General features: G+C 39.2%; 1 protein-coding gene and 2 long non-coding RNA genes across 5 annotated transcripts in view; 1 reads left to right on the top strand and 2 right to left on the bottom strand.

The window, feature by feature from the left end:
- Window positions 1–17,228, top strand: part of LOC127006608 (enoyl-CoA delta isomerase 2-like) — a 26,879-nt gene extending 9,651 nt beyond the window's left edge. For all 3 annotated transcript variants that reach the window (XM_050876712.1, XM_050876703.1, XM_050876721.1), the window contains exons 5-9: window positions 402–580; window positions 5,278–5,395; window positions 12,180–12,299; window positions 16,325–16,495; window positions 16,982–17,228. In XM_050876712.1, the coding sequence (XP_050732669.1) occupies window positions 402–580; window positions 5,278–5,395; window positions 12,180–12,299; window positions 16,325–16,495; window positions 16,982–17,077 (684 nt within the window). In that variant the 3' untranslated portion in view covers window positions 17,078–17,228. The remainder of the gene's footprint in view (window positions 1–401; window positions 581–5,277; window positions 5,396–12,179; window positions 12,300–16,324; window positions 16,496–16,981) is intronic.
- On the bottom strand, window positions 13,027–15,248 carry LOC127006624 (uncharacterized). The gene is made up of 2 exons (XR_007759679.1): window positions 14,192–15,248; window positions 13,027–13,274 (listed from the first exon to the last, which is right to left on the bottom strand). It is a non-coding gene; the product is annotated as an uncharacterized LOC127006624 (long non-coding RNA).
- Window positions 16,690–26,335, bottom strand: LOC127006618 (uncharacterized). The gene is made up of 2 exons (XR_007759678.1): window positions 25,935–26,335; window positions 16,690–17,099 (listed from the first exon to the last, which is right to left on the bottom strand). It is a non-coding gene; the product is annotated as an uncharacterized LOC127006618 (long non-coding RNA).

Raw genomic sequence — 26,335 nt, 5'->3', positions numbered from 1 at the left:
TCATACGCCTATTAGTTCCTGAGTTACACCAAGAAAACTGTATTTTTTCCTCTCCCGTCAGAGTAGGCTAACAGCTAAAAATCGCTCCACGCTCCTCATTTACGCTCCTTAGAAAGGTTGCCATATGTTACCATTAAGAAACTTATCCCAACAAATGACACTCCAAATTTGATGCACTTCCACCGAAAACTTAATTTTTAATCAATTTTTAAATTTTATGACGTGTTTCGCGTCATCGTGCGCCAGTACCTTTTACCTTTGATGACGCAAAACGCGTCATCGTGCGCGAGAGGGTTAATAGAAAATTTTACTGCATCTCCATGTTCTAGACAAATATTGGGAACAGAGTTTGCTGACATCCCAGTATTAGTAGTGTAATGTCTAATTTATTGAATTTTCAGATGTATAATGAGTGGATAGCATCCCTTGAAGAGGCAAGAGATGACCCTGACACAGTAGTCACAGCCATCACTGGGGCTGGGAACTACTATTGCTCTGGAAATGATCTTTCCAACTTCACTAACATCACACCTGATAATATGCACGAGTACTCCAAACAATCTGGAGTCCTCCTTAACAGGCAAGTTATTTGGTTTGGATATATAAGAAGCCATATGTAGTTATTGGTATGTGTAGCTAAGATACACAGAAAGCAAGCTACACTCATAGGGTCCTGTCTCCAAATCCAGTCTAGCTTTAAGTTTAAGTTGATGAATATTTTTGGGATGGTTTATGGGTAGCCATGTGACTTAAACATAGTAAGGCTGTTTTTGCACAAGCAGTGTCTACCATGGTGGCGCTAGCCAAACAGTTTAACCCCTTAGTGACGACTATGACACTGGCGTCACATAATTTTTTCTAACGTAGGCGATGAGCATGACGCCAGCGCCGGAAAACGAGAAGCTCTCTTGAAATTGAACTGCTCGCGTAACAATGTATGTGTCGATCTTAAGTGACTAACTGGCACCTCTTTTTGCCCCTTTGACGACTCCGTGCTAAAAATAGTCTACAGTTTCTACCTACGCATCATGGCATCTGCAGAGCGATTATATTCCCTCAGCTGTCCTAATTCGGCGGTCTTCCTTTAGCTTTTGCTCATCGTGTGCGTGCTGAGCGTAATCTTGACACCTCCACTGATTTACCTGATGTTCTAGATGAACCAATATCTTGTTCAAAGGAGTGGGAAGCGGAAGTTGGATTTTTTGGGGAATCATGGAATTCCAGCCAAACGGTCTGTCCAAATGATAATCTGATTTCACAGTTGAATTATACGGATGATGTTTTACAACTTTTATTCAATGAGATTCATTCTAGAATGAAAAACTACAAAAAAATTTTTTTCGAGGTTCACTGCAAATTTAGCTCTCTGTAGGAAGTAATTTTCCTGGTAAAAGATTATAAACTATAATTTTCAGACTCCATCACGATAAAATGAGCAACTTCCATAAATTTTCCTGTATGTCGCACCAGTAAAAACTTGGAATTTTTCAGAATAATGGTATTCCAGCCAAATGGTCAGACCAAATCATAATCTGATTTCACAGTTGAGTTATACAGATGATTTTTTACAACTTTTATTCAAGGAGATTATTTCCAGAATGAAAAACTAAAAAAAATATTTTTTCGAGTTTCACTGCAAATTTGGCTCTGTAGGCAGCAAATTTCCCGGTCAAATATTATAAACTATAGCTTTCAGACTCCATTGGATAAAATGAGCAACGTTTCTTCAATAAATTTTCCTGTACGTTACACCAGTAAAAAGTTGGAATGTTTTGGGAATCATGGAATTCCAGCCAAACGGTCAGTCCAAATCATAAACTGATTCCAAAGTTAAGTTATATGGGTTATTTTCTACAACTTTTATTTGATAAGATTCATTCCAGAATGAAAAATACTACAAAAATTTACCAAAATTATTTATTGAGTTTTACCACAACTTTGGCTCTCTTTAGCCAGTAAATTTCAAGGTCAAAGATTATAAACTATATTTTTCAGACTCCATTGTGATAAAATGAGCAACTTTTCTTCAATATTTTTTTTTCTGTACGTCGCACCAATAAAAAGTTGGAATTTTTCGAGAATCACGGAATTCCAGCCAAATGCGACAACCAGGAAAGAAATGGATTTCACAGCAGGGTGCGCTAGAAAAATTTCTTTAAAACATCTTTTATGACTTTTTCTCAGTTTCGAAGTGTATTTTTCGATGACTTTTGCATCATGGGAGATCACTCAAGAAACACATTTGCGTCGCTGAGGGGTTAAAAGTACTTGAGTCTAATGCTGGGATCACACATCTGCGATTTTGCCTCTGCGACTAACTGCGATACCGAAAATGGAGTCTCAGCTCGGTCGCCACCCAAGAAGCACGATTTGTTGCGACACGAAAGATCTCGCGATCCATTACGACGTGTACATACACTTGTAGTGCAGTTTGTCCCCACAGGGATGTGAATGAGGGGCGGGTCCACCTGCTTGTACACTAACCAATCTACCCCTGCAGTAGCAACGCCAACACTATGAGCCTCATTGGCTTTATCGACAGTGACATTGTGAAGACTCCTCAGTGGCAGTTATAGTGACCTCTGAGAGATTGCACATAATAACCCTCCAATATGTTGTACAGCTGATACAGAAAAAGAAGAAAAGGAAAGCCTGAAGTACCTGGGTACATATATAACTTCCAGATTATTTATAGGAGACGCCGATGCGATACCTCATTGCCACATCTCACGATGAGAAAGATGCTAGATTCGCCAATGATTTGTCGCAGGCCACTGCAATCATTGCAACGATATCGCTGCTGAGTCACAGTGTGCTGCACTTTCACTGCGATCACGCTGCGATGAGTCGAGCAATATGGGAATCGCAGAGGCGATTGCGATCTGCTTTGAACATTCCAAAACAAATCACAGTGGTGACTTCATCGCGCGATCACCCGCGATACGTGGTGACACTGCTACGCTTCGGAAAGACTCCCTGGGATTCCTGTTACGATTGTTGCAGCGAGAGCGTAAATAGATTGCGATTTCACCACTTTTTTTACATTTTTGGTAACGCAGTAAGTCACAGAGGCAAAATCGCAGATGTGTGACAGCATAATGGGACCATTCACACAGGACAGGAGCAGCAGAATTTCCACTGACCACCAGGATTGCAAGATCATTCATTCATTCATCTTTGACGCCTGCTCCTAGGAGCTCCCACCAAGGGATGGCCACGGCAGAAGAGTTTCCGTCTCTATCCAGACACCCTCCTTACCTGCTCAAAGTTTCTCAAGGATCTTTCACCCATCTCCCTGACATGCTCCTGTGCCCTATCTCTCCATTTCACTGGAGGTCGTGCTCTAACATGGAGAGATAGGGTGCAGGAGTATGTCTGGGAGAGGGGTAAAAGATCAAAGTGGCAATAAATCCACTGGCCTGGCTGTGAGATCCAGCATTGCTATGGATCCTTTCACACATGCAGTTTTGTTTGTGGCAGCAGCTTTCCATACACAATTCATAACAATTTATCAATATTTCATATACAGTGATCCCTCGTTTATCACGGGGGTTAGGTTCCAGAACCCCCCTCGATAAGCAAAAATCCGCAAAGTAACAACCTTATATTTATTTTAATGGTTATATATTTATATATATTATTTATATAAGCACGGATCTCTGTCAATCTCGCCTCAGCCCGTGTTAACGTGGTCACCCAACCACTAGTTTCTCGAGAGAGATTCAAAGTCAGCTACATTTCATGGGAAACTCATTGAAATTCTAGTCAGAAACTCTGTTACCAACATGTCGGTTAATTTCTCGTGTGGTCGGTAAGTTGTGGTCATAATAAGAAGAAGAGCTTATCAGCTGTTCAGTTCAGTAGGTATCCACGTGTTTATTCCAGTACCGCATAGAGTTCCACGAAACTAGATAAGCTTAGAGTAATCATGTTGAGCAAGTTTAGGACTTGAGTCTTGTCCAAGTGTAGCCACTGCCTCATTCTGTCTGGGTCCTCACTGCCAAGTTCTCATAGCATTTAATGGTAGCAAGCTGTAACACACTCTCCCTTTGTCTCCAAGCTAACCACTCACTAACCAATAAAAGCTACGGTCACTGAGCCAATCAGCGCCCAGGATACAGAACACTGTGCTCTGGTTGATCACCTCCCATCCATCTGCCAATAATGTGCAGTGTACGATCTCACGTGGGCAAACTAGCTCAACCAGAAGCGGCCGTAGCTGCATCTTCCATACGTGCGAGTCTGTGTCTACTCATCTGCTGTACGCTATGTATTTTATTTCGATTTAATATTCTTCAAATATGTTCTAATTAATATTTTTAATTCTTTTTATATTGTTTTCAATTTTTAGGCTAGAAAATACTTCTTTTACTGCAAAATAATTAAAATGATAAATATATTGAAATACATCTATACCGCAAAATCCTGCGACATAGCAAAAAATCCATGATATGAAACTAGATATTTACAATTTAAAAATCTGCGATACAGTAAGACTGTGATAAGTGAACCGCGACATGGCGAGGGATCACTGTTTAGGAATTGTCTATGACACTAAAATAACAAAAATTATTTTATGAATAATGATTATCCAGTACTACTTTGATTTACTTGGCTGTGCCACTTTTTTTTATTTTTTATTTTTTTTATTTTATTATTATTTTTTTTTTAGGCCACTCGGCGGTGGCTAAAAAATCCCAGCTTGGTGGCACCGGTCAGGGATTGAATGCGGGGCCGTCTTGCTATCCGTTCAGCCACTGCCTACCCACTGATATGCAGTGGCTAAAACTACTTGCATGAAGACCTGACTAATATCACACATTTAGGCATGTGGGTAAGACTGCTGTAGCAGAAACTGCTTGTGTGAAAGCAACTTAAACCCTCATTTATCTGCACAAACATTATCTACATGGAGACTGATTCACATATCTATCACCTTGTCCACCTAAGGTGCAGTTATGTGTTCTGCATTAACACAGAGTTGCAAATAAGTATTATAATATCCTTATAACTTACAGTTAAGTGGGGAAAGTGATGTGCAAAACCTTCACAATATCCATATAAAGTAACAGAAATTGTTTCCTAATCAAACTAAAATCCAGCTGCTTGCATTATAGGTGATATAACTGCAAGAGTTGTTTTTGACAGCATTTTTATGGGTTCAGAAATACTGAAATGTTTTCTGTGCCAAGCCATTGATTGATGGCATTACTAGCCTACAAGAACCTAGTCTTTTTGTTATTTTTTTGTGAAGTGAGATGACCTATTGCATTACAGGTTTGTCTCAGCATTCATTGACTTTCCCAAGCCACTGGTTGGAGTCATCAATGGTCCTGCCATAGGAGTGAGTGTCACAGTGCTGGGACTCTTTGATGCTGTCTTTGCCACTGATAAGGTTAGTGATGAGCTTTCACTTTACAAATGCTAGTAAAAGTTGTCATTATCATAATCAAGACCTTGCTTTTCAAAGGAGGTTTGAGTTGTGAAACTTTCATGCTTTTACCATCACACCTAACTAAAATCTGGCTGCTTGCATTTTAGAAGGTGATATGCCTGCAAAAGTTATTTTTGGCTGCATTTTTATGGGTTCAGAAGCACTGAAATGCCCCTTGAGCTTTACTATGATATTTGAGTTATTTATTAATATAACTGTAGATAAAGAAATGCCAAGAAAAGCCACTACTGAAGCAATGTAATAATTGCATATACCGTATTTGACGGCTTATAAGACGCACTTTTTTTCCAAAAAAAATGTCCCTGAAAATCACCCTGCATCTTATAAGGTCAAGGTTCAGCTTTGGGTCACTGGCTAGTGAAGTTTTAGTGCAGCAATTGCACTTAAATTAAACTGCAAACCTCTCCACAAATGTTAACAAGGTGGCGATTGCTTTTACAATAACAACGGCAACTCTTTTCTAAAGTAACACTGTATAACAGTAGTACTTACCACTACTTTACATAAAATGACACCAGTCCGGAAGAAAATTAAGTGACTTTACCCCTTCACTAAGGCCGGGTGACAACAGCGCCCCGTCCCATATCCAGTCTGGCCGCGCGCGCCAAATTTCAAATGTCATTACTGAATATAATATGTTTTAAGCCATAAACTCAACATATTCATCATGTATTATATATAAAAATATGCAAAATTAAATGGTGCACATAAAGAAACATTAATTAATTGATAATTTTGAGATGTATGCATAAATATAGAGAAATTTGCATTATGCATAGATGATGTGTATCTGCTAAATTGTATTTCCTTATATTAGTTGCAATAAACAAATAGATTTGTGGAGGAAAGTGGAGGAGAGGGAAGGGAAGGACACAGACTAAGATCATGGAAAATATCCCACTGATTCACCGGCAATACACACTGATTTCACGGAGTAAAAGACTGAAAGGCCGGGTGGGTCTTGTGTGTGTGTGTGTGTGTGTGTATTTACCTAGTTGCCTAGTTGTGAAATACAGGAAAAGAGCCGCACTAGGCTCGTGCTGTCCCGTCTCCGTAACGCTTATTATCCAGTTTGACTTTAAATTCATGAATCTTTTTGCACACAGTCTCCTTGTCAAGTCCATTCCATGTTGTTATGCTTCTGTATGAAAAACTGTATTTCTTGACATCTCTCCTACAATCGCTCTTCTTCAATTTCTTACTATTCCCTCTTGTCACACTCCAGTCACGTACCACTAAATCTTCCCTGTCCAATTTCTCCAATCCCTCTTGTATCCTGTATAATGCTATTAGGTCCCTTTTCTCTCTTCTTCTTTCTGGTGTTGTTAGCCCAATTTCTCCAGTCTTTCTTCATAAGTATGATCTCTCAGAGTTCTTGGTAGTTTGGTCACTGCTCTCTGTATTCTTTCCAACTTTTTAATTTCTTTCTTCAATCTAGGTGACCACACTAATGCTGCATATTCCAGTCTTGGACATATCATCGATGTTATTAGTTTCTTCACCATTTCTTCGTCTAGATATGTAAATGCTGCTTTTATGTTTCTTAGAAGATTGTATGTTTCTCCATTTATCCAATTTATATGCTTTCCAAAGGATAACTTGTCTGTTATTGTCACTCCCAGATCTTTTTTCACAATTCTTTCATTACTCAGAAAGTAGTTCCCCGATATTCGTCTACTGTTCTTACCAAACTCCATCACACTTCACTTCTTTGTATTTCCCTGATAAAGCGGCTATAGCCGCCTCCGGTCCTTTAGGGGTTAAAGCTGAAGGTGTATGAATTCCTTCCACTGTAAAAATCGAAAACTATGTGGGATGGTTTGTGTGTTTATGTTTATACGACAGAATTACGAACCTATGACCTCAGTGCAACATTAATCGAAACCTAAAATACCAAAAATCTTAACCTACATATTCCTTCCACAGTCAAAAATGAAAATTCTATAGGTCAGTGAGGGTGCATGAGTGTTCGAAGGTAATACGAACTTACGAACTCATTGTGATGCAAATTGAAGCCTAGAACACCAAAAATCATAACCTACGTATTCCTTCCATAGTAAAATTTAAAAAAATGAATTTTCTAACTCAACACCTTTAGTTTTTTTTTATATTTTTATTATATATATATATATATATATATATATATATATATATATATATATATATATATATATATATATATATATATATATAGATATATATATATATATATATATTAGGTTAAGTTTAGGGTATCTTCAAACATATTATAGCCAGCACCTTATGGTATAAATCAGCAAAGAATGACCTCACTTTGTTGTATAGGAAGTCTCATTAGTAAGGAAGCAAATATGAAATTTCTGAGTCAAGACCTTTAGTGTTTGTTTTAGTTTTGTTAGGTTATGTTAGGTTAAGTTTAGAGTATCTTCAAACACATGATAACCAGCATCTTATCATATAAATCAAGAAAGAATGACCTCACTTTGTTGTCTAGAAAGTCTCATTAGTAAGGAAGCATATATGAACTTTCCGAGTCAAGATCTACAGTAACTGTATCGGGTTGTGTTAGATTAAGTTTAGGGTATCTTTAAACCCATGATAGCCAGCACCCTATGGTATAAATCAACAAAGAATGGCCTCACTTTGTTGTATAGAAAGTCTCATTAGTAAAGAAGCATATATGAATTTTCTGAGTCAAGACCTTTAGTGTTTGTTTTGTTTTTGTTAGCTTATGTTAGGTTAAGTTTAGGGTATCTTCAAACGCATGATTGCCAGCACCTTTTGGTATAAATCAACAAAGAATGACCTCACTTTGTTGTATAGAAAGTCTCATTAGTAAGGAAGCATATATGAATTTTCTGACTCAAGACCTTTAGTGTTTGTTTTGTTTTTGTTAGCTTATGTTAGGTTAAGTTTTGGGTATCTTCAAACACATGATAGCCTGCACCTTGTGGTATAAATCAACAAAGAATGACCTCACTTTGTTGTCTAGAAAGTCTCATTATTAATGAAGCATATATGAATTTTCTGAGTCAAGACCTATAGTGTATGTTTTGGTTTTGTTAGGTTAAGTTTAGGGTATCTTCAAACACATGATAGCCAGCACCTTATGGTATAAATCAACAAAGAATGACCTCACTTTGCTGTCTAGAAAGTCTAATTATTAATGAAGCATATATGAATTTTCTGAGTCAAGTCCTATAGTGTATGTTTTGGTTTTGTTTGGTTAAGTTTAGGGTATCTTCAAACACATGATAGCCAGCACCTTATGGTATAAATCAACATAGAATAACCTCACTTTGCTGTCTAGAAAGTCTCAATAGTAAGGAAGCATATATGAATTTTCTGAGTCAAGACCTATAGTGTATGTTTTGGTTTTGTTAGGTTAAGTTTAGGGTATCTTCAAACACATGGTAGCCAGCACCTTATGGTATAAATCAACAAAGAATGACCTCACTTTGTTGTCTAGAAAGTCTCATTAGTAAGGAAGCATATATGATTTTCTGAGTCAAGACCTATAGTGTTTGTTTTGTTTTTGTTGTGTTATGTTTAGGGTATCTTCAAATACATGATAGCCAACACCTTTTGATGTAAATCAAGAAAGAATGACCTCACTGTGTTGTATAGAAATTGTCATTAGCAAGGAAGCATTTATGAATTATCTGAGGCTAGACCTTTTATTTTTATTTATTTTTTTTAATTATTATTATAGGTTAGGTTTGGTTAAGTTTAGCGCATCTTCAAACACATGATAGCCAGCACCTAATGTAATATATCAACAAAGAATGACCACACTTTGTTGTATAGATACTTTCATTAGTAAGGAAGCATGTATGAATTTTCCAAGTCAAGACCAATAGTGTTTGTTTTGGTTTTATTAAGTTTAGGGTATCTTCAAGCACATGATAGCCAGCACCTTTTGGTATTAATCAACAAAGAATGACCTCACTTTGTTATATAGAAAATCTCATTAGTAAGGAAGCATATATGAATTTTCTGATTCGAGACCGATAGTAACTGTTTCGGGTTAGGTTAAGTTTAGAGTATCTTCAAACACATAATAGCCAGCACCTTATGGTATGAATCACCAAAGAATTATCTCATTTTGTTGTATAGAAAGTCTCATTAGTAAGGAAGCATATGAATTTTCTGAGTCTAGACCTATAGTGTTTGTTTTGGTTTTGTTAGGTTGTTAGGTTAAGTTTAGGCTTTTAATAAGTTGGATGTTAATAGGGTTTTGGTTGTAAAAGAACCAGGCAGGACAAGTAGCAATGGTTTTAAACTTGATAAATTCAGATTCAACAAAGACATAGGCAAGAATTTGATTACCAATAGTGTGGTGAATGAGTGGAACAGCCTTGGCAGTCATGTCATGGGTGCCGATACCATAGATACATTCAAGAAGAGGTTGGATAAATTCATGGATAGTGATGTTAGGTGGGGTTAAGCTTACAGGAGCTGCCTTGTATAGGCCAACCTGCCTCTTGCAGACTCCTTACATTCTTATGTAATGTCATTTTCCATTTGCGTGACCATTCGCTTATTCTGTCAAGATCCTGGCTTAGGGCTACACAGTCTTCTTCATTAGCCACCCTCCTCATTATTTTAGCATCATCAGCAAACATAATCATATAGCTTATCACCCCTTCTGTTTGTTGCTTCAGTGCTTTCAACGGATCTTCTTTACTTCCTCCTTTATATATTAGGACGATGTTAGCCCGTTTCCAGTCCATTGGTCTTCCCTTGTGATAGTGAAACTAATCAAGTTGCTCAACTTTCCAGCTATTTGTTGGTTACACTCTTTTACCACCCAATTTGATATACCATCCGGTCCTGCCAATTTCCTCGCATCCTGTTCTTCCAATAATTTTCTAACTTCATCTGTTGATGTTTGTATCCTTTTCAGTCCAACTCGATCCTCCGGCACTGCATCTACACCTTCAAACTCACTCTCCCTTGTGAACACTGTTTGAAAACAATTATTCATCACTTCTACTATTTCACTTATACTTTCAAAAGTTTCACCATTAACTTTAACTTCCTTGATCTCATTTCTATTTTTCAGTTTTCCATTTATGAACTTATAAAACAGTTTTGGCTGGTCTTTGCACTCATCCACAATATTTTTCTCAAAATCCCTTTTTTCTTCTTATTTTGACATATGCATTCCTCTTCCTTTTGTACTCATTCCATAGATCTATCCTCCTATTTTTTCTCCATTTGTTCCATGCCTTCTCTTTATCCTGCTTGACTTCCACACACTTTCTATTATACCACTCTCCTGTTGATTTCTGGGCAACTTTCATCCTTGGTACTCACTTTTCCACTCCTTTGTTGTAAATCCGTAGAAAGATAGCCCATTTTTCTTCCACATTGTCAACCTCAAAAAAAGTATCCCATTGTGCTTCCTCAAAATGTTTCCCAAAGTTGTTCAAAATTTGCCTTATTAAAGTTGAACCATTTTTTCCTGTAGTCCTCATTCCTGATTTTTCTACCTCCTTCTCGTAATATGTATTCAATAAGGAAATGATCACTCTTCCATATAGATGTGTGTGTGCGTGTCTGTGTGTGTGTGTGACTGTGTGTGTGTGTGAGAGAGAGAGAGAGAGAGAGAGAGTTGAAAGGAAAGTAAGATTTGATGAAACTGCAACCTTTCTTGAACCCGTAGCCGTGGTAGCTCAGTCGGTATAATGCTCATTTCCGCCTGGGAAGATCATAGTTCGATCCCTTCCTGTTCAGTGTAGGTGGTTAGCAGGTAGTCATATGTCATGTCAGAGCACAATACATCACTGAGCTACAGCGGCTAATTTTCATAATATCACACAAGATATGAAGCTACATTGGTTATATTTTCCTTTCTATTCTCTCGTTCTCTTTCACTCTGAAGATGTGGATGACAAACCACAGAAAACGACTCAAGCCTGTTCATTTGGTGGTAAGCTATTTTTTGCTCTCTCTCGCTCTCTCGTCTCCATATCCACTCTTATCCAATTTTTCCTTAAAATCATGAATGTTTCTCGCACAAACCACCTCCTCCTCCTCCTCCTCCAGTCTATTCCATAGCTCAGTGCTTCTGTTTGGGAAGCTAAACTTTTTCACATCTCTCCTACACGTGGTCGCCTTCAACTTCTTTCCATGTCCTCTCGTTTCTCTCTCATTCCGCACACACACAGGTCCTCTCTGTCCAAATGCTCCACTCCACTCGCAACCCTGTACACCGCTATCAGGTCTCCTCTTTCTCTTCTTCTCTCTAGGGTTGTGAGCCCCATGCTATTGAGTCTCTCCTCATAAGTCCGATCTTTAAGTTCCAGTACCATCTTAGTTGCCACTCTCTGCACTCTTTCCAACTTCCTTATGTTCTTATTTTTGGGAGGAGACCAGACCACTGCTGTATACTCTAACCTTGCCCTTATCATTGTAACTGTTATTTTCTTCATCATCTCCTCATCCATGTACACAAATGCCGTCCTTATGTTCCTCAACAAATTCAGAGTTTGTCCCGTTATCCTGTTGATGTTTGTCCGGTGACATGTTCTCTGAGACAGTCACTCCCAAATCTTTTTCCTCCACTCCTCTGCATATTATCTCACTTCCCATCTTATAATCATATTCACACCTTTTACCACTCCTACCAAACGCCAGTCCACCCCTGGAGGAAAAACTCCACCAGCTCTCGTGGAACCGACTATAGTTAGTTAGTTTCTAGTTTGTAATTTTATAACTAATCCTTTTTTTTTTCCTTCAGGCTACCTTCAACACTCCCTTCAGCAACTTGGGGCAGTCACCAGAAGGGTGCTCCTCATACACATTTCCCAAGATAATGGGTCCAACCAGAGCCAGTGAGCTGTTGCTTTTTAACAAGAAGGTATGAGTAATGTTCGCTCTGATCATGTCTTTTTCCTATAACTGCATCTTCTGCCTTTTCAGTAATTTTATATAACTGTATCCATTTTTCAATATCAAAGTTCATGTGCTCCTTCAATCTTCCTTTAGTTTTCCAAAACCTATCCATCCATTGTCGTGGTAAGCATTTTTTAATGTAATTTTTTTCATCTTTGCAGTCTGGTGTACTACAAATTCCTTTGAACCTTTAGTTTAGTGGACAAGGCAAGAGTTTTTTGATTGGCCAGATTTTTATTTAGATCTCTTATCCATTGTATTTATATACTGCACATTAAGCTCCAAGAGGGAGCATAGTGCAATATTTCTTTAACTTCTAATTCATTAGTTACAATTTTACCAATCTTAGAGTTTCATATGAATGTAACCCTGTGATTAATAAGCATTTATTTTGTAGTACAGGTAACTCTCGATTTACGCGAGTAATGTGTCCTTGAAGAGGTCGCGTAAATCAGAAAAACAATGTAAATCAAATGAGGTAGGTTTGTACCTTTATTGCCTACTGTATCACTCTGACTCCTCTCCCTCTCGTGGTTCCTCCTCTGGCTGCCCTTCCCCTCGTGGTAGCACAGCAGCGAGCGTGTTGTTGTTGTTCAAGTGGCTCAGCTGTGTGGCCGCGGCGCTGTGTGAGTCCAGTTGCGTGAGACATCTGGTGGCCACTCCATAAAATATCGCGTATAAGTGAAAAAATGTGTAAATTAGACATTTATTTGGATGTTAGACCCCGCATTATTTAAAAAACGCATAAACCAAACTTGCGTAAATCGAGAGTTACCTGTATATAGTATGTATTCCCAGGATGCCTCCTTAGTGCAGTACTTAATACGCTAGCTACAAATTCATGGACCTGGGTTCAAATCCAGGTATGGGCAGTCAGTGCACAGTCCAAACTGTTCGTCCTCCCTTCTGGTCAAGGCAATAAATGGGTACTTGGGGAAACCTGGGGAAGGTAGACTGTGGTAACCTGGATGTTACACCCGAGTTCTGAGGTAATGGCTTCGTACCCACCACAGACTCAAGAGCCAATGAGATGGAGATGAGCACCAAGGTCATGCATAGCTATACTGTATACTTCCAACTTTACCTCTTACCCTGCAGTTTTTTGTTGTTAAAAATATATCTTCAAATGATATATATATATATATATATATATATATATATATATATATATATATATATATATATATATATATATATATATATATATATATATCGAGACACACACACACACACACACACACACACACACACACACACACACACACACACACTTTATCGTTCGTTTTCACTTCCTGAGCGGTTGGACACTTTATGGCTCTCCTCCATTCTACTCTTCTGCCTAATGCTCATCCAATCCCATCAATGCTAAGTCTTCCTGTATACACCTTCTCCACATTTTCCTAGGTCTACCAACTGGTCTCCTTTCTTCTACCTCTAATCTCTCCAAAACTCCCAGCACTGTATCCTCCCCTGCTCTCTTTACATGTCAAAACCATCCGTTTCCAGGTCCTCTACTCCACTTCTGTTAGCTACATCTGTACTGGACACCCTATCTTGCCACCTGCCATATACCTCACCATTCTGCGATCACTTGCTCTCAATACCTCCATCAATTTTCTAGTTAGGGCCCATGTTTCTGCTCCATACAACATCACTGATCTAATACATACTTGGTACACCCTTGCTCTGCTCTTTAGAGGGATGCTACGATTCACAAGCAGACTAGCCACAACTCTCCACTTTAACCACGCTGCCGCCACTCTCGCTCTCATCTGTCCTCTCTACTCCTGCCTCACAGTCCAGAACATCTCCCAAATAACAGAAATGTTCTACATTATCCAGATTTCCTCCATTCACCTCTAGTTCATCCTTCTCAGTTTCTTGTCCTTGCTGTCTCCTTAGGCAAGCTGGGGATGTAAAATTCTGCATTCCTCTTACATTTCTGAGGCCTGAGCATCTAAGGTGGCACCATTGCCTGCAACATGTACACAAGACTGAATTTACACCTACTCCCTTCCCACAGCATCCACATGGATATTTTCCTGATTTAATCTTTTCTCTTGCTTCTTTTCCAGTCACCATGTAGTTTGATTTTTCTATATTAATTTTCAAACCTCTCTCCTCCATTTATTAAACTTTTCTTTCACTTTTTCTGCTGTCTCTGAATTTACTACCAAGTCATCTGCATACAGCAGCTCCCATGGTGCCTCTCCTCTTGCTTCCTGTGTTGCCTCCATTACTGTTATAAACAAGGGCAGGCTAGGGGCAGATCCCTGGTGAACCCCCACTCCAATTTTGAACTCATCTAATGTTCCCACCACTGTTTTCATTCTCGATTTTCTACCTTCATATAGTCCCACCACCGATTCAACTAATCTTTCTGGTACTCTTTGCCTTCTCGATGCCCATCTGATAATTTCCCTTGGTACTTTGTCAAATGCCTTCTCTAAATCTACAAAAACATGATAGTCTCCTCCATAAACCTTTCCTGAAGCCCTCTCATAGTATATATTGCTTCAGTTGTTGATCTCCCAGGGCAAAAGTTAATCTGACATTTATCAATTCTTATTATTCTCAGCCTTCTCTCCAGGACTTTTTCATACACCTTCATGCCATGCTCCAGTAGCCTTATCCCCCCTATTGTTACCACATATCAAAGCATCTCCTTTCCCTTTAAAAATGGGTATAGTGCAGTTTCCTTCCCAGTCTTCTGGTATCTCTCCCTTTTTTAATACATCGTTTAATACTTCTCAACTCCACCACTCCTTCCTTTCCTGCTGCTTTTATTAAGCCTACTGTTAGCCCTGAAGGTCATGCTGCTATACCATTTTTCATTTCCTTAAGTGCTTCTTTTACTGTATTTTTTTCTTGTGGGCCTTCTACTTTTTCAGTTTCATTTATTGTATATTCATTTTCCTCCATCTTTACAATATCTTTTCTCTTTCCACCATGATGTTCCCTCCTTCATCTTTTGCCCCAACTACATCTGCTCTTTCTCTTTTCATTTGTTTTGCAATTTTGAACATCTCATTTTTTAAATTTCTCCTTTCTCCCTCACCCACTCTTCTGTTGCTTTCTTCTTTGCCTTCACTACATCTTTTCTTGCCTTTTTCTTCTTTTCTTTAAACACCTTTCTATCTTCCTCCTCCTTAGTCTTCTTCCATTTCTTGTATGCCTCCTTTTTTTCCTTGATGGCCTGCAGCACTATTTCATTCCACCACCATGTCTCTCTTTCCTTTCTTCTAATTCCTTTTGTTTCACCACACACTTTTCTCTCTGCTTTCATGATATTTTCTCTCAATTGTTCCCATCCTCCATTACTTTCCTCATTTTCCCTTTTCACTCTTTGTTCAAACTCTTCTGATTTCCTTCTCCCTCAGCTTCCACATTTTTATTTTTATTTCTTTCTTTCTTTTTTATCTTTTTCTTCCTTACCTTCGTGACTATGTCAGCACACAAAAGTCTATGTTGTGGCAGGCATGCTTTCAACCAGGATCACCTTCACGTCTTTTATCCAAAAAATCTTAATCCTTTTGGTACACATATAGTCTACCTGTGTTTCCACTCCTCCATAACCATACACACCCATTACTTCCTCAGATCCATCTCTACTTTGCCCTATATGACAATTCAAATCTCCTCCAATGAACACCTCATTTCTTAGACCTGCCATCTCGTCATCCAGCACTCCCCAAAACTCCTCCTCCCCACCTGAGGGGCATACACAGAGAAAACATTGAATAGTTTCTCTCCTATTACCATTCTTATTAGCATTATCCTTGATGTTATCCTCCTCACTTCTATTACATCCTCTATTAGCTCCTCTCTCACCATCATTCCCACCCCTCTGATTCTCCCCTTTCCACCACATCTTGTACTTTTCTTCCCCACTTCCTATCATTTTGCTTCCTTCACCCTTAAATTGCACTTCCTGCACACAAAAAATGTCAACCTTTCTCCTACCCAGCATACTTTCTATTACTTTCCCAGATTACTGCACATGAAGCTAAAGACTTAGGACTTGTAACTGAAGTGTTCCCTGATGGAAGTTTCCAGCAAGAGGTGTGGCCTAAGATACAAAGCTATGCAAAACTGCCTCTCAAGTCTCTTGTTTACTCCAAGGCACTCACCAGGGATGTGGAGAAGGACATTCTGCACAAGGCAAGTTAATTTGCTGTTTTTGCATGCATATCCAAATTATACTTATCATAGAACAAAAGAATAAGGACAGCTGTTGCCTCCACCTCCGTCACATTGTAAATGAGTTCTTTCTCCCATCTATGGAGCACACAAAACTGAGTCAGACTAGCTAGCATCACGGGTGGAGATCAGGGAGGAAATCACACTGGCTGACAACATCAGAGAGCAACATTGTCACTTGTTATAGAATTTATACAATTTATTAATACAATTAATTACTAATATTCTAAAAAGTGACACATTCCTTGCACTATATAGCCTTATTTAATGTATACAGAATATCAGTTCCACAAATTCAAATAGTACACAGCTGACATATATGAGTGATGTACTGGGGGTGATGCAGCAGGGGTGTGGAGAGGCTCAGACCTCACCCAAACAGACTTCATATTTGTGTCTGACTATAGGTTATGCAGAGGATGATCTCCCAATATTATAATATTTCAGGTAAACGATGCAGAGTGCGATCGCCTTGTGGAACGCTGGGTTTCCGAGGACTGCATTAATGCCATCACAAGGTTCTTCAGCCGTAAGAATCAATAGTATATACTGGAAAATAGGAAATCTGGAAAGAATGTATACCATTAAAATGCAAAAATTTAAATAACTTTACAGTGGAAAACAAAAAACAGGTTAAATTAAAGGAAAGAGACAGGAGAACTTATTGAAGGCTAATAATGTATGTTTATATGGGGGCAATGTATTATTTTCTGTTTTAAAAACTAGATATGGGGATGAAATCAGGAAGAAGGGAATTGAGGGATTGTTATGAAGGTGGAATTAGCATATTGCTTGTACAGCAAAAAGATATAGCATGCTATAGGAAACATCGGTCTCTTTTCTGAGGTGGTGTTGATCTAAACAAGCCTTGAAATCAACCTGAAAAATTTTAAGTATCAGTGAAATGTGGTCACCTGCTGCAAGCTAGTATTGAATAAGTGGTGCAGGTGATGATATATTACAGTGTGTCAAATAGGGGTATCAAGTAACAGCAAATATTTAGAAGCAGACAATGTTCAACAATGCAATTACAATTAGAAACTTTGTTATACGTTATTTTAAGATAGAGAGAGAGAAGGATTACTTTGGTGAACATAGTACAGGTTGAGAATCCTTGGGACCTAAAGTATTGCTGGTGACATCTAGGGTGCAGCAGCTTCATGCGATGTGCAATAATCTTTCAATTTCAATTGGCTATTTTCATAAATATATGAAATCAAACTGAAAAATATTTTTTATTACAAGTGACCATGTTATTAATTTATACAACTTGCACATGACTTAACCAGTCATTTCCCTTCACACATTTTCTTTGTGGTGAGAATTTAGACCCTTTTCACATTTAACAAACATACATTCATGAGTGCTATGAGTAACATGTTGGTCTATTAGCAGACATTTATGAGTGCAACGAGTAACATGTATATGAGTGGCCAAGTGCATTTCTTGCCATTTAACAGTGGTTGGGCTGGAATCTGTTATCCTATGCATATAGTACATGTTGCCCTTTACCTGAATCTCCAGTGCAGTGAGTTTTAATATTCAACAATGAAAGGATTGTTTTTAATTAAGGGTATCTTATAGCCCTCACCCTTTACCCCTACTCTCTCTCATATATATTGCAGGTGTTTTCCTGTAAATATTTCTGTAAAGTAATGCAGCAGCAAAATATAGCACTATTTTTATAGTTGTGTATGAAATATTTGAAACAACATGTTTGCAAATATAAATAAAATTACTTGAAGAAAAAATCTGTTTCTGTTTATCCTACCATGTCCTCAGGTAGATTTAAAACTGTTAAGACTCCTCAACCTACCCAACAAGTTCCCTAACCTAAGGACCATTTCAAATAAGTATTACAGAGTGACATAACAGACCTGAAATAACCCAACCAGTATTCAAATTGCTTAACACTTTCCCTGCAATGTGTGCCACTGGTGGTACACATTGCATTTGCCACTGTTGTGTGTTGCATCACGCGTGGTACATTTGCTTGCAACTATTTTTAGACTTCTTTTGTTTTATTATATAATATCATTTGATTCATGTCAACATAGGATGGAATGGAATTATGACCAACAAAACATTTAGTGTTATTCAGTTTAAGGGGGTACAGGACACCTGAGGTCATCTAACTTAACTATTGGGTACTGCGATGAAACTAGGTAGGCATCTATGTTGCCTACATTTTGTACGAGCCAGAACAATGTATGTATACTTATATGTATACTCATACGTATACATGTGCGTATACGTGTAGCGACACTTAAAATTACACAGCACCATTAATACATAGCCAATCACTTTCATTTTTTGGCTGTGAATAGTCTTTAGGTATGCCTAGAGCCCTATGGAAATATTCTGAAAGTTTCCCATGTAGAAAGGCATAATGGTATTTCTTTTATGATGTTCGTCGAACATCGCGTAAAATTTTTTTTTTTTTTTTTTTGTCACTTTTTCCTCTTATTACTCCTATTTCCTTTAATCTATCAACAATATCTAATCATAGGACCCTAGCTACTTGTACAATCAACATTCCCTGCACTTTTCACGTAAATCTGATTTATTTTAGATTTTCTGCGATTAAAAAGAGACAAAATTTAACCTTTAACTCAGTTCATTTAAACCCGCGCCAAACATTTAAAATTTGTGCTATGAGGAAAACATTGCTCGAGGATTATTTCTAGATGGTATAAGAACGTTTTTAACCCAGTTTTGCAAAAGGCTATATTTTGACCAAACCCCCCCCCCCAGGTGTCGCATACCCCCTTAACCCTTTCATTGCTAAACGCTTGCAGCGGGCGTTAGGCGTATTTGCTGGTGGTGCTAAACGATCACTGCGACCTCCACCCGCACTCAAATCTCCCACGTATGAGTGTTCCAACACTAATTCTCACAATACAGGATTGCCAATTGAGTGGATTCTTCACTAAATTTGGTGGAAAATCATATCAGCCCAGCACGGCAAATGTACGGACGAGTAACTGGTGGATGTTCTTGCCCAATATAGCGGCATTTTTGCATAGCTTCACCTATCACCTGACTGAATCTTTGACCAAATAGTTATAAATATTGCAGTTGGCAATACTCCCTTGCCAGAATTTGAAGAAAAGATGTCCGCAGTTCCCTCAATACGGCTGATCATCACGCACGCACCGACGGAAGTGTTAACATTCAACACTCCCTGAACATACATGTACGTTCACAAGAAAGGCATACATAACCGACTCCTATAGATCTGGACCTCCTCTTTCCAATGGTGTTTTTGTTTTTTAGCTGTGATGAATAGTTTTTGAGATACAGAGGTTAAAAGAGACCCCCCATTGGGCTCCCCGAGCGCGCCTGAGGGGATAGTCTCGTTGCGAGCGCTTAGCAATGAAAGGGTTAAGGACAGGAAAAAAATATTTCAAAATTACATTTATCCTATGTGAAAACATTCCAGCATTCAGCTAAATTTGGCCTTCTTAAAACAAGACTCCAGACTGGAGGCTGCAGAGCGCTTAACCTCAGACCTTGCTATCATTTCCGATTGGGGTAAAAGGAACCTCGTGTCCTTCAATGCCTAAAAACTCAATTTCTCCACCTATCAACTCGACACAATCTTCCAAACACCTATCACCTATTCTTTGACAACATTCAACTGTCACCTTCTTTAACACAAAACATCCTCAGTCAATCCCTAACCCTCTCATGCACCATAAATTTCCAATAAGTTTCTGTTCCACTCACCATCAGGCCCGACTGGCCTTGTTTTGCCGCCGCAATACTCTACATTCCCTGACGTATTTTACCCTCAGATATATCGTACCCCAATAAATTTGGTATCAATGGCTTCATAAAGACTTGTACTAAACCATGCGCAAATAAAAACAGGAAAATATATATATAAACAATACAAAGTTGTTTCAAGTCTCCATATAGAGTATTGTAGACAACAAATCTGAAGTACCAACTCTTCCCCACTCGTTAGCTTGAAATTTTGTGGGCCAACTTTTTAGCTGAATGTGTTTCGAAGCGGAATTTAGTGAGGATTCTTATGGTATCCTCAAAATCCTCATACGCTTATTAGTTCCCAAGTTACATGAGCAGTGAGTAGCGGGGTTTTTTCATTATTATTTTCTTTTTTTTGCCCTTGAACTGCTTCCACTACTGTAAAAAAAAGGTTTTTTTTCGAAACTTTTTGTAGGATAAAGTAAAATAAATAGGTTTTGTACCACCAAAGACCACACCAAGCCAGGCAGTTAGTCGGTCGGTCAGTCAGTCACCCAGTCGGTTAGTCGGTCAGTTAAGCATGCAGTCAATGGTTCAGTCAGGAAATAAGTCAGTATCTTTTCTTTTCGTTTATTTACAAAGACTTTCTGATACTCAGTCAGTCATCCGGTCAGTAAGTCATTCAGTGAATTAGAGAATAACCTAAAAAAATTAGTCTCTCTCTCTCTCTCTCTCTCTCTCTCTCTCTATATCTATATATAGATATATATATATATATATATATATATATATATATATATATATATATATATATATATATATGCGTGCCTTTAGTGAGTCAATCAGTCATTCAGTAAGTCGATCAGTTTGTCAATCAGTCATTCACTCAGTCAATCAGTCAGTCTGTCAGCTAGTCAGTCACTCAAATATTGTTAAAATGTTAGTCACTCAGCAGCTTTTCTTCAGTTAGTCAGTCAGTTAGTTAGTAAGCATCAGCCTACATATAGAATTCAGTCTAAAATTTATTGAGTCAGTTCACTGGGAAGTCACTCAGTCATTTATTTAGTCAGCCAGTCAATCAGTTAGTAAATAAGCGAGTCAGTCAGCCAGTCAGAAAATTAACTATTTATTCAGGCAGTAGCAAGACAGTAAGTTTATCACTCAAATCATTAGTCATTACGAAATTAGTCAGTCAGTCAGTCAGTAAATCAGCAGTACAGCCAAAAAAAAAAAAAAGGGAAAAAAGAAACGTATAAGAAAGATGGATGAAGAAAGATTAGCATGATGGCAAAAGAAAGGTATAGAGAGGGATAACGGAAGGAAAGGAAGAAGAAAGAAGATTTTGTAGGATAAAGTAATAATAAGAATAAAGTGTCACAAGATCTCATAAGATAGGCTATATCTTGTAATGAATCAACAAGTAGTGTGCTTCACATGTGGTACAAGACGCATGCTTTTGAAAGAACAATGTGTGCATGGCGGTTTGCGCCACGGATGGAGCAAAAGGAGCGTGCTCCACTGGTGGCACTACGCAATGTGATGAATGAAGAACAAATCAACGGCATAGTGTACCATAGGAGGAGCACGAGTTTTATTGTCTCAGTGGCAGCTCATAACCAGAGTTAAGCTACACACCTCCTCTCAAGTCAGAGGCTCATGTGGTATTGAGGCTGTGCCAAGTTGAACTAAACGCGACAGGGAGGAGGCAGCAGGGAGTTATATAACGGATCATTGAGGAGAGCGTCCAGTGTTATTCTTAAAAAAAAATATATATATATATATATATATATATATATATATATATATATATATATATATATATATATATATATATATATATATATATAAGCAAAAATGACAGAGTTATGGCTGAATTTCCCCCTCCCCACTTCCGCTCGTGACTTACGTCACTATAAAACACTTGCCTGCGCCATGATGGGCTGGTGCCGACTACCATTACCATCCAGGCCCCTCAAGAAAGCCTACCAGTGCTATACACTGGCTCGAAATAAATAAATAAATAAATAAAAAATAAGTAAAAATAAAAAATAAATAAAAATAAAATTTCATACACAGGTGCATACATTGTCATGTTTCAGTGTAGAAAATAGCCTAAAATAATATTCGTATGGCATCTTGAGGCAAACTAGCATCTGCGATGGCCTTGAAGGCAGCAGAGCTGACACACATCAGTCAGCTGACACACATCAGTCACCCTAGAGGAGCCAGAGATAATTTTTTGCATTTTGGCTCAATTTCTTAGAAAAGGACACCATTAGACACATAAAGTCCTTCAAAACAAAGAAAAAAAACTCCAATTCAGTAAAAAATACCAACCAGGAAGGTATCTAGGTTTAAAGGGCGAACTCTATAAATCTGCGGAGTTTAACTCTCCTTTTTAGAAAATGGGATTAGTTTGTTTTTCTTCAAAATCTTCGCTGCTATTTGACCAGTTTTAATAAACAATACATCATGGGAAAGAGGAGCAGAAGGACAAACTTTCCATTGTGAGTTTTCTTTTTAATTGAGGGACAATTGTCGGAAAAAAAAATATAGATACACCAACAGTTAAAAAAAAAATTTATCATTTAACAAAAGCAAAATTAAAAAAATTTACACAATGCATCTTTTGGATTCTGCTTTAAGTTTCTTTGGTATTTTGTTCAGCAGCGTAGGTCATTCATTAGATGACAGATTTTGAGAGTCGAGTTTTGTTGAAAAATTACATTTTATTTTTTCCTGCCATTATGTATCAACTTATAGATCTGAAAGTAAGTGTATATTACTTCCCCATAAGCATACATTTCACATGAATATAATCAGGATCATACGCTAATAATTTAAGACATGCCGGACGCTCCCCTAAAATGGACTATAGCTCTTCATCTAATCTTACAAATTGAATTCTATTACAAATTGACTGCATATGATACACTATCCAGCTCTTTCACTAGTACTTGTATTTGTACAAGTAATTATATATTGAGAGCTGGCGCATCTGCAGAGTGCTGGCTTCCTAGTACCTCCTCCTCATCGTGTGGATTGTGGGGTCAGGAAGCCCACCAGGTGAGTAAACCAGGTGAGCATATAGATGTTAGACACACAGGACAGTAATTCAAAGGGTCCAAGTGCAAACCTTTCTTAAATATAGGGACAATGTTAGAACTTTTCCATGCTGATGTCACTTGTCTAGAATTTAATGATTTTGTAAAAATAAGGTAAGCCAGATGATTTTGACAAGATTTCAAAACCGGTGGAAGGATACCATCAGGACCCATACTAGTGAGTCACTTCACAACACTATCAATCACAAAGCCAGGGCTTTAGCACAGACTTACACACTAGACTGCTCGTCCCCTATCTCCCTGCATTGTGCTGAGTGAAGCCGGCCTGGAGCCGTGGGTGTGCCCAGTTCATCCAAAACCGACGACTTCACATACCTCACTCCCACCCTGTTTCCTGACCCCAACATTAATTTTTAAGAAAAACTGAGGCCACCATCATCTTCCTGAGAAAATTCTCCATCACGCTAGCATAAAATTGTAACAATAATGTAACACATATGAAAATCAGATTTAAATGAAGTAGGGAGTACACATTTTCTTGCACTTATTTCCCTTCAACTCCTTAGTACTCGGCTGGTTTTCGTCGCATCACTTTTATAAGCCCAGATCCTAAATCTGCACGCTTTTCTGCTTTTGACGGTGTAGGGTACGTCACAACGTAAAAATATACATAGGGTCAAAATCGCCTCCGAACATAAGTCGCGCCATGACAACGTTCATTCGCCTCGGCATTTGTATACTCAGACTCGCACGACAGGCCTCCTCTCTCTCTCTCTCTCTCTCACTCTTCATTATTTACATCAACGACGTGGTTGTTGGACTCAATAATCGCATTAGTAAATTTGCAGACGACACAAAGATTGGTAACTCGGTTCTCACTGATGAAGACAGGCAAAGCCTCCAAGAGGATTTGCACAAAATTTCAGCTTGGTCGGATAGATGGAAGATGACCTTTAACGTAGACAAGTGCCAGGTCCTGGATTTATAAAAGTGATGCAACAAAAACTAGCTGAGTACTAAGGAGTTGAAGGGAAATAAGTGCAAGAAAATGTGGGTAAGGGTTCAGTATAACTCCGGCGCCTTAATTTTGGTCTATTTTCTTCCAAACGTTCACAAAACCCTTTGCATACACATAATACAATAGTAGAAAGTGGCGGACAAATACCGCCACCTGTTTTAGGGTGGTTAGCGATGGTAGTGGAAAAGAATATACCTACATGTTTTGGTGGTGGCGGCAGCCATTGGGAGGTGAGCAATGTTGCCAATGATCCAACTCTTGGTTAGCGATTAGCCCACGCCAGGTTCACCACACGTGGTTATTATTATTATTATTATTATTATTATTATTATTTTTTTTTTTTTATTTTTTTTTTAGAACACACACCTTTATCCAAAGGGTTTTGTGAAGGTTTGGGCCGGGTATCGTATTAGGCAAAGGTGCGTTCTGAAAAAAAAATAACCAAGTGTGGTGGACCTGGTCTCACATCCGTGGGGTAATCGCTAACTAAGCGTACCATTGCTAACCTAGCGTACCATCGCTAACCGGATCGTTGGCAACACTGCTCACCTCCCAATGTCCTCCGCCACCACCAAAACGAATGTATGTATATGCCTTTTCACTACCTACCACCATCGCTAACCACCCTAAAACAGGTGCCAGTATTTGTCTGCCACTTTTTACTAATGTATTATATGTATGCAATGGGTTTTGTGAAGGTTTGGAAGAATATAGACCAAAATTAAGGTGCCGAAGTTACACTGAACCCTTACCAAAATGTGTACTCCCTACTTCATTTAACTCTGATTTTCGTATAAGTATTTTTTCATTATTGTTACAATTTTATGCTAGTCTGATGCAGAATTTTCTCAGGAAGATGACGGTGGTCTCAGTTTTTCTTAAAAATTAATGTTGGGGTCAGGAAACAGGCTGGGAGTAAGGTGTGTGAAGTCGTCGATTTTGGATGAACTGGGCACACCCACGGCCCCAGGCCGGCTTCACTTAGAGGGCTTTGGCGAGCAGTCTAGTAAGTCTGTGGGCTTTAGGGGCCGTGGTCCCGTGGCCTCACCGGGCCCCAAAACACTACACAAGCTGTCCCCTCAACACAGCCATCACCCGCCTGAGGATTGGCCACAGCCGCCTCAATGCACACCTGCACAGACTGTCTATAGTCCAGGATCCTCACTGCCCATGGTGCCCCACACAACCCGACACACCGGAACACCTTCTCCACTGCCCAAGATTCCACTCCCTCCGCACCAACCTCAGAGCTTCCCTAACAAGACTCTGCATTCACAGGCCAACCCTAGAGGACCTGCTGGGCAGCGACACTCTCAGCCCCGACACAGCCTTCCAAGCCCTCAAGTGTACGCAGACCTTCCTGCAGAAGTCGGAGCAACTCGATAGGATCTAACCACCACACCGGTGACAGAACGACAACCAAAAACAACACCGGATAGCGACTACTACTGACGGGGCTCTAGAGGCTGTGGTCCCATAGCCTAACTAGCCCCCCCAAAAAACAAGAAGAAACCACCCACCCCGCTAAAACTATCTCATGGCACGGACTAACCACCGCTGGCGGCCCTCCCTGGCGGCACGCAGGGGTGCAGGAGGGCGGCCTCACCTGCTGGTCCTCGTCGGCGGCTCGTGGAAGCGTGTGGTGGGCGGGACGCGGGAGGGAAGAATGAAAAACTGTCCAACCCCGCCGGCCGCGGCCCATCCGGCTGATGATGGTGATTGTACTATACGCCTTTACAACGGCCGCCGAGGTAAAGGCGAAGAGGAGGACGCTGTCCTCTTCGCCCACGAGTAACTCACCCACGGCCTGATCACGAGGTGGACTCATCATCGCCAGCAGGTACCCTCCCTACACGAGGAAATACAAACATGCGTGTTATGCACCTGCACAGGTGCCCTGCGCATTATTATCAATATCCAGAGGTGGGCAAGTGCGGTACTTAGTGCGGTAGTGCGGTAGTACCGCATCACAAAAAAGTACCTCACCACGTACCGCACTACCGCAAA

The sequence above is a fragment of the Eriocheir sinensis genome, chromosome 3 (assembly GCF_024679095.1).
Source record: "Eriocheir sinensis breed Jianghai 21 chromosome 3, ASM2467909v1, whole genome shotgun sequence".
NCBI lineage: Eukaryota > Metazoa > Arthropoda > Malacostraca > Decapoda > Varunidae > Eriocheir > Eriocheir sinensis.
The sequence above is the reverse complement of the archived record's forward strand: the minus strand, read 5'-3'. Positions and strand labels throughout refer to the sequence as shown.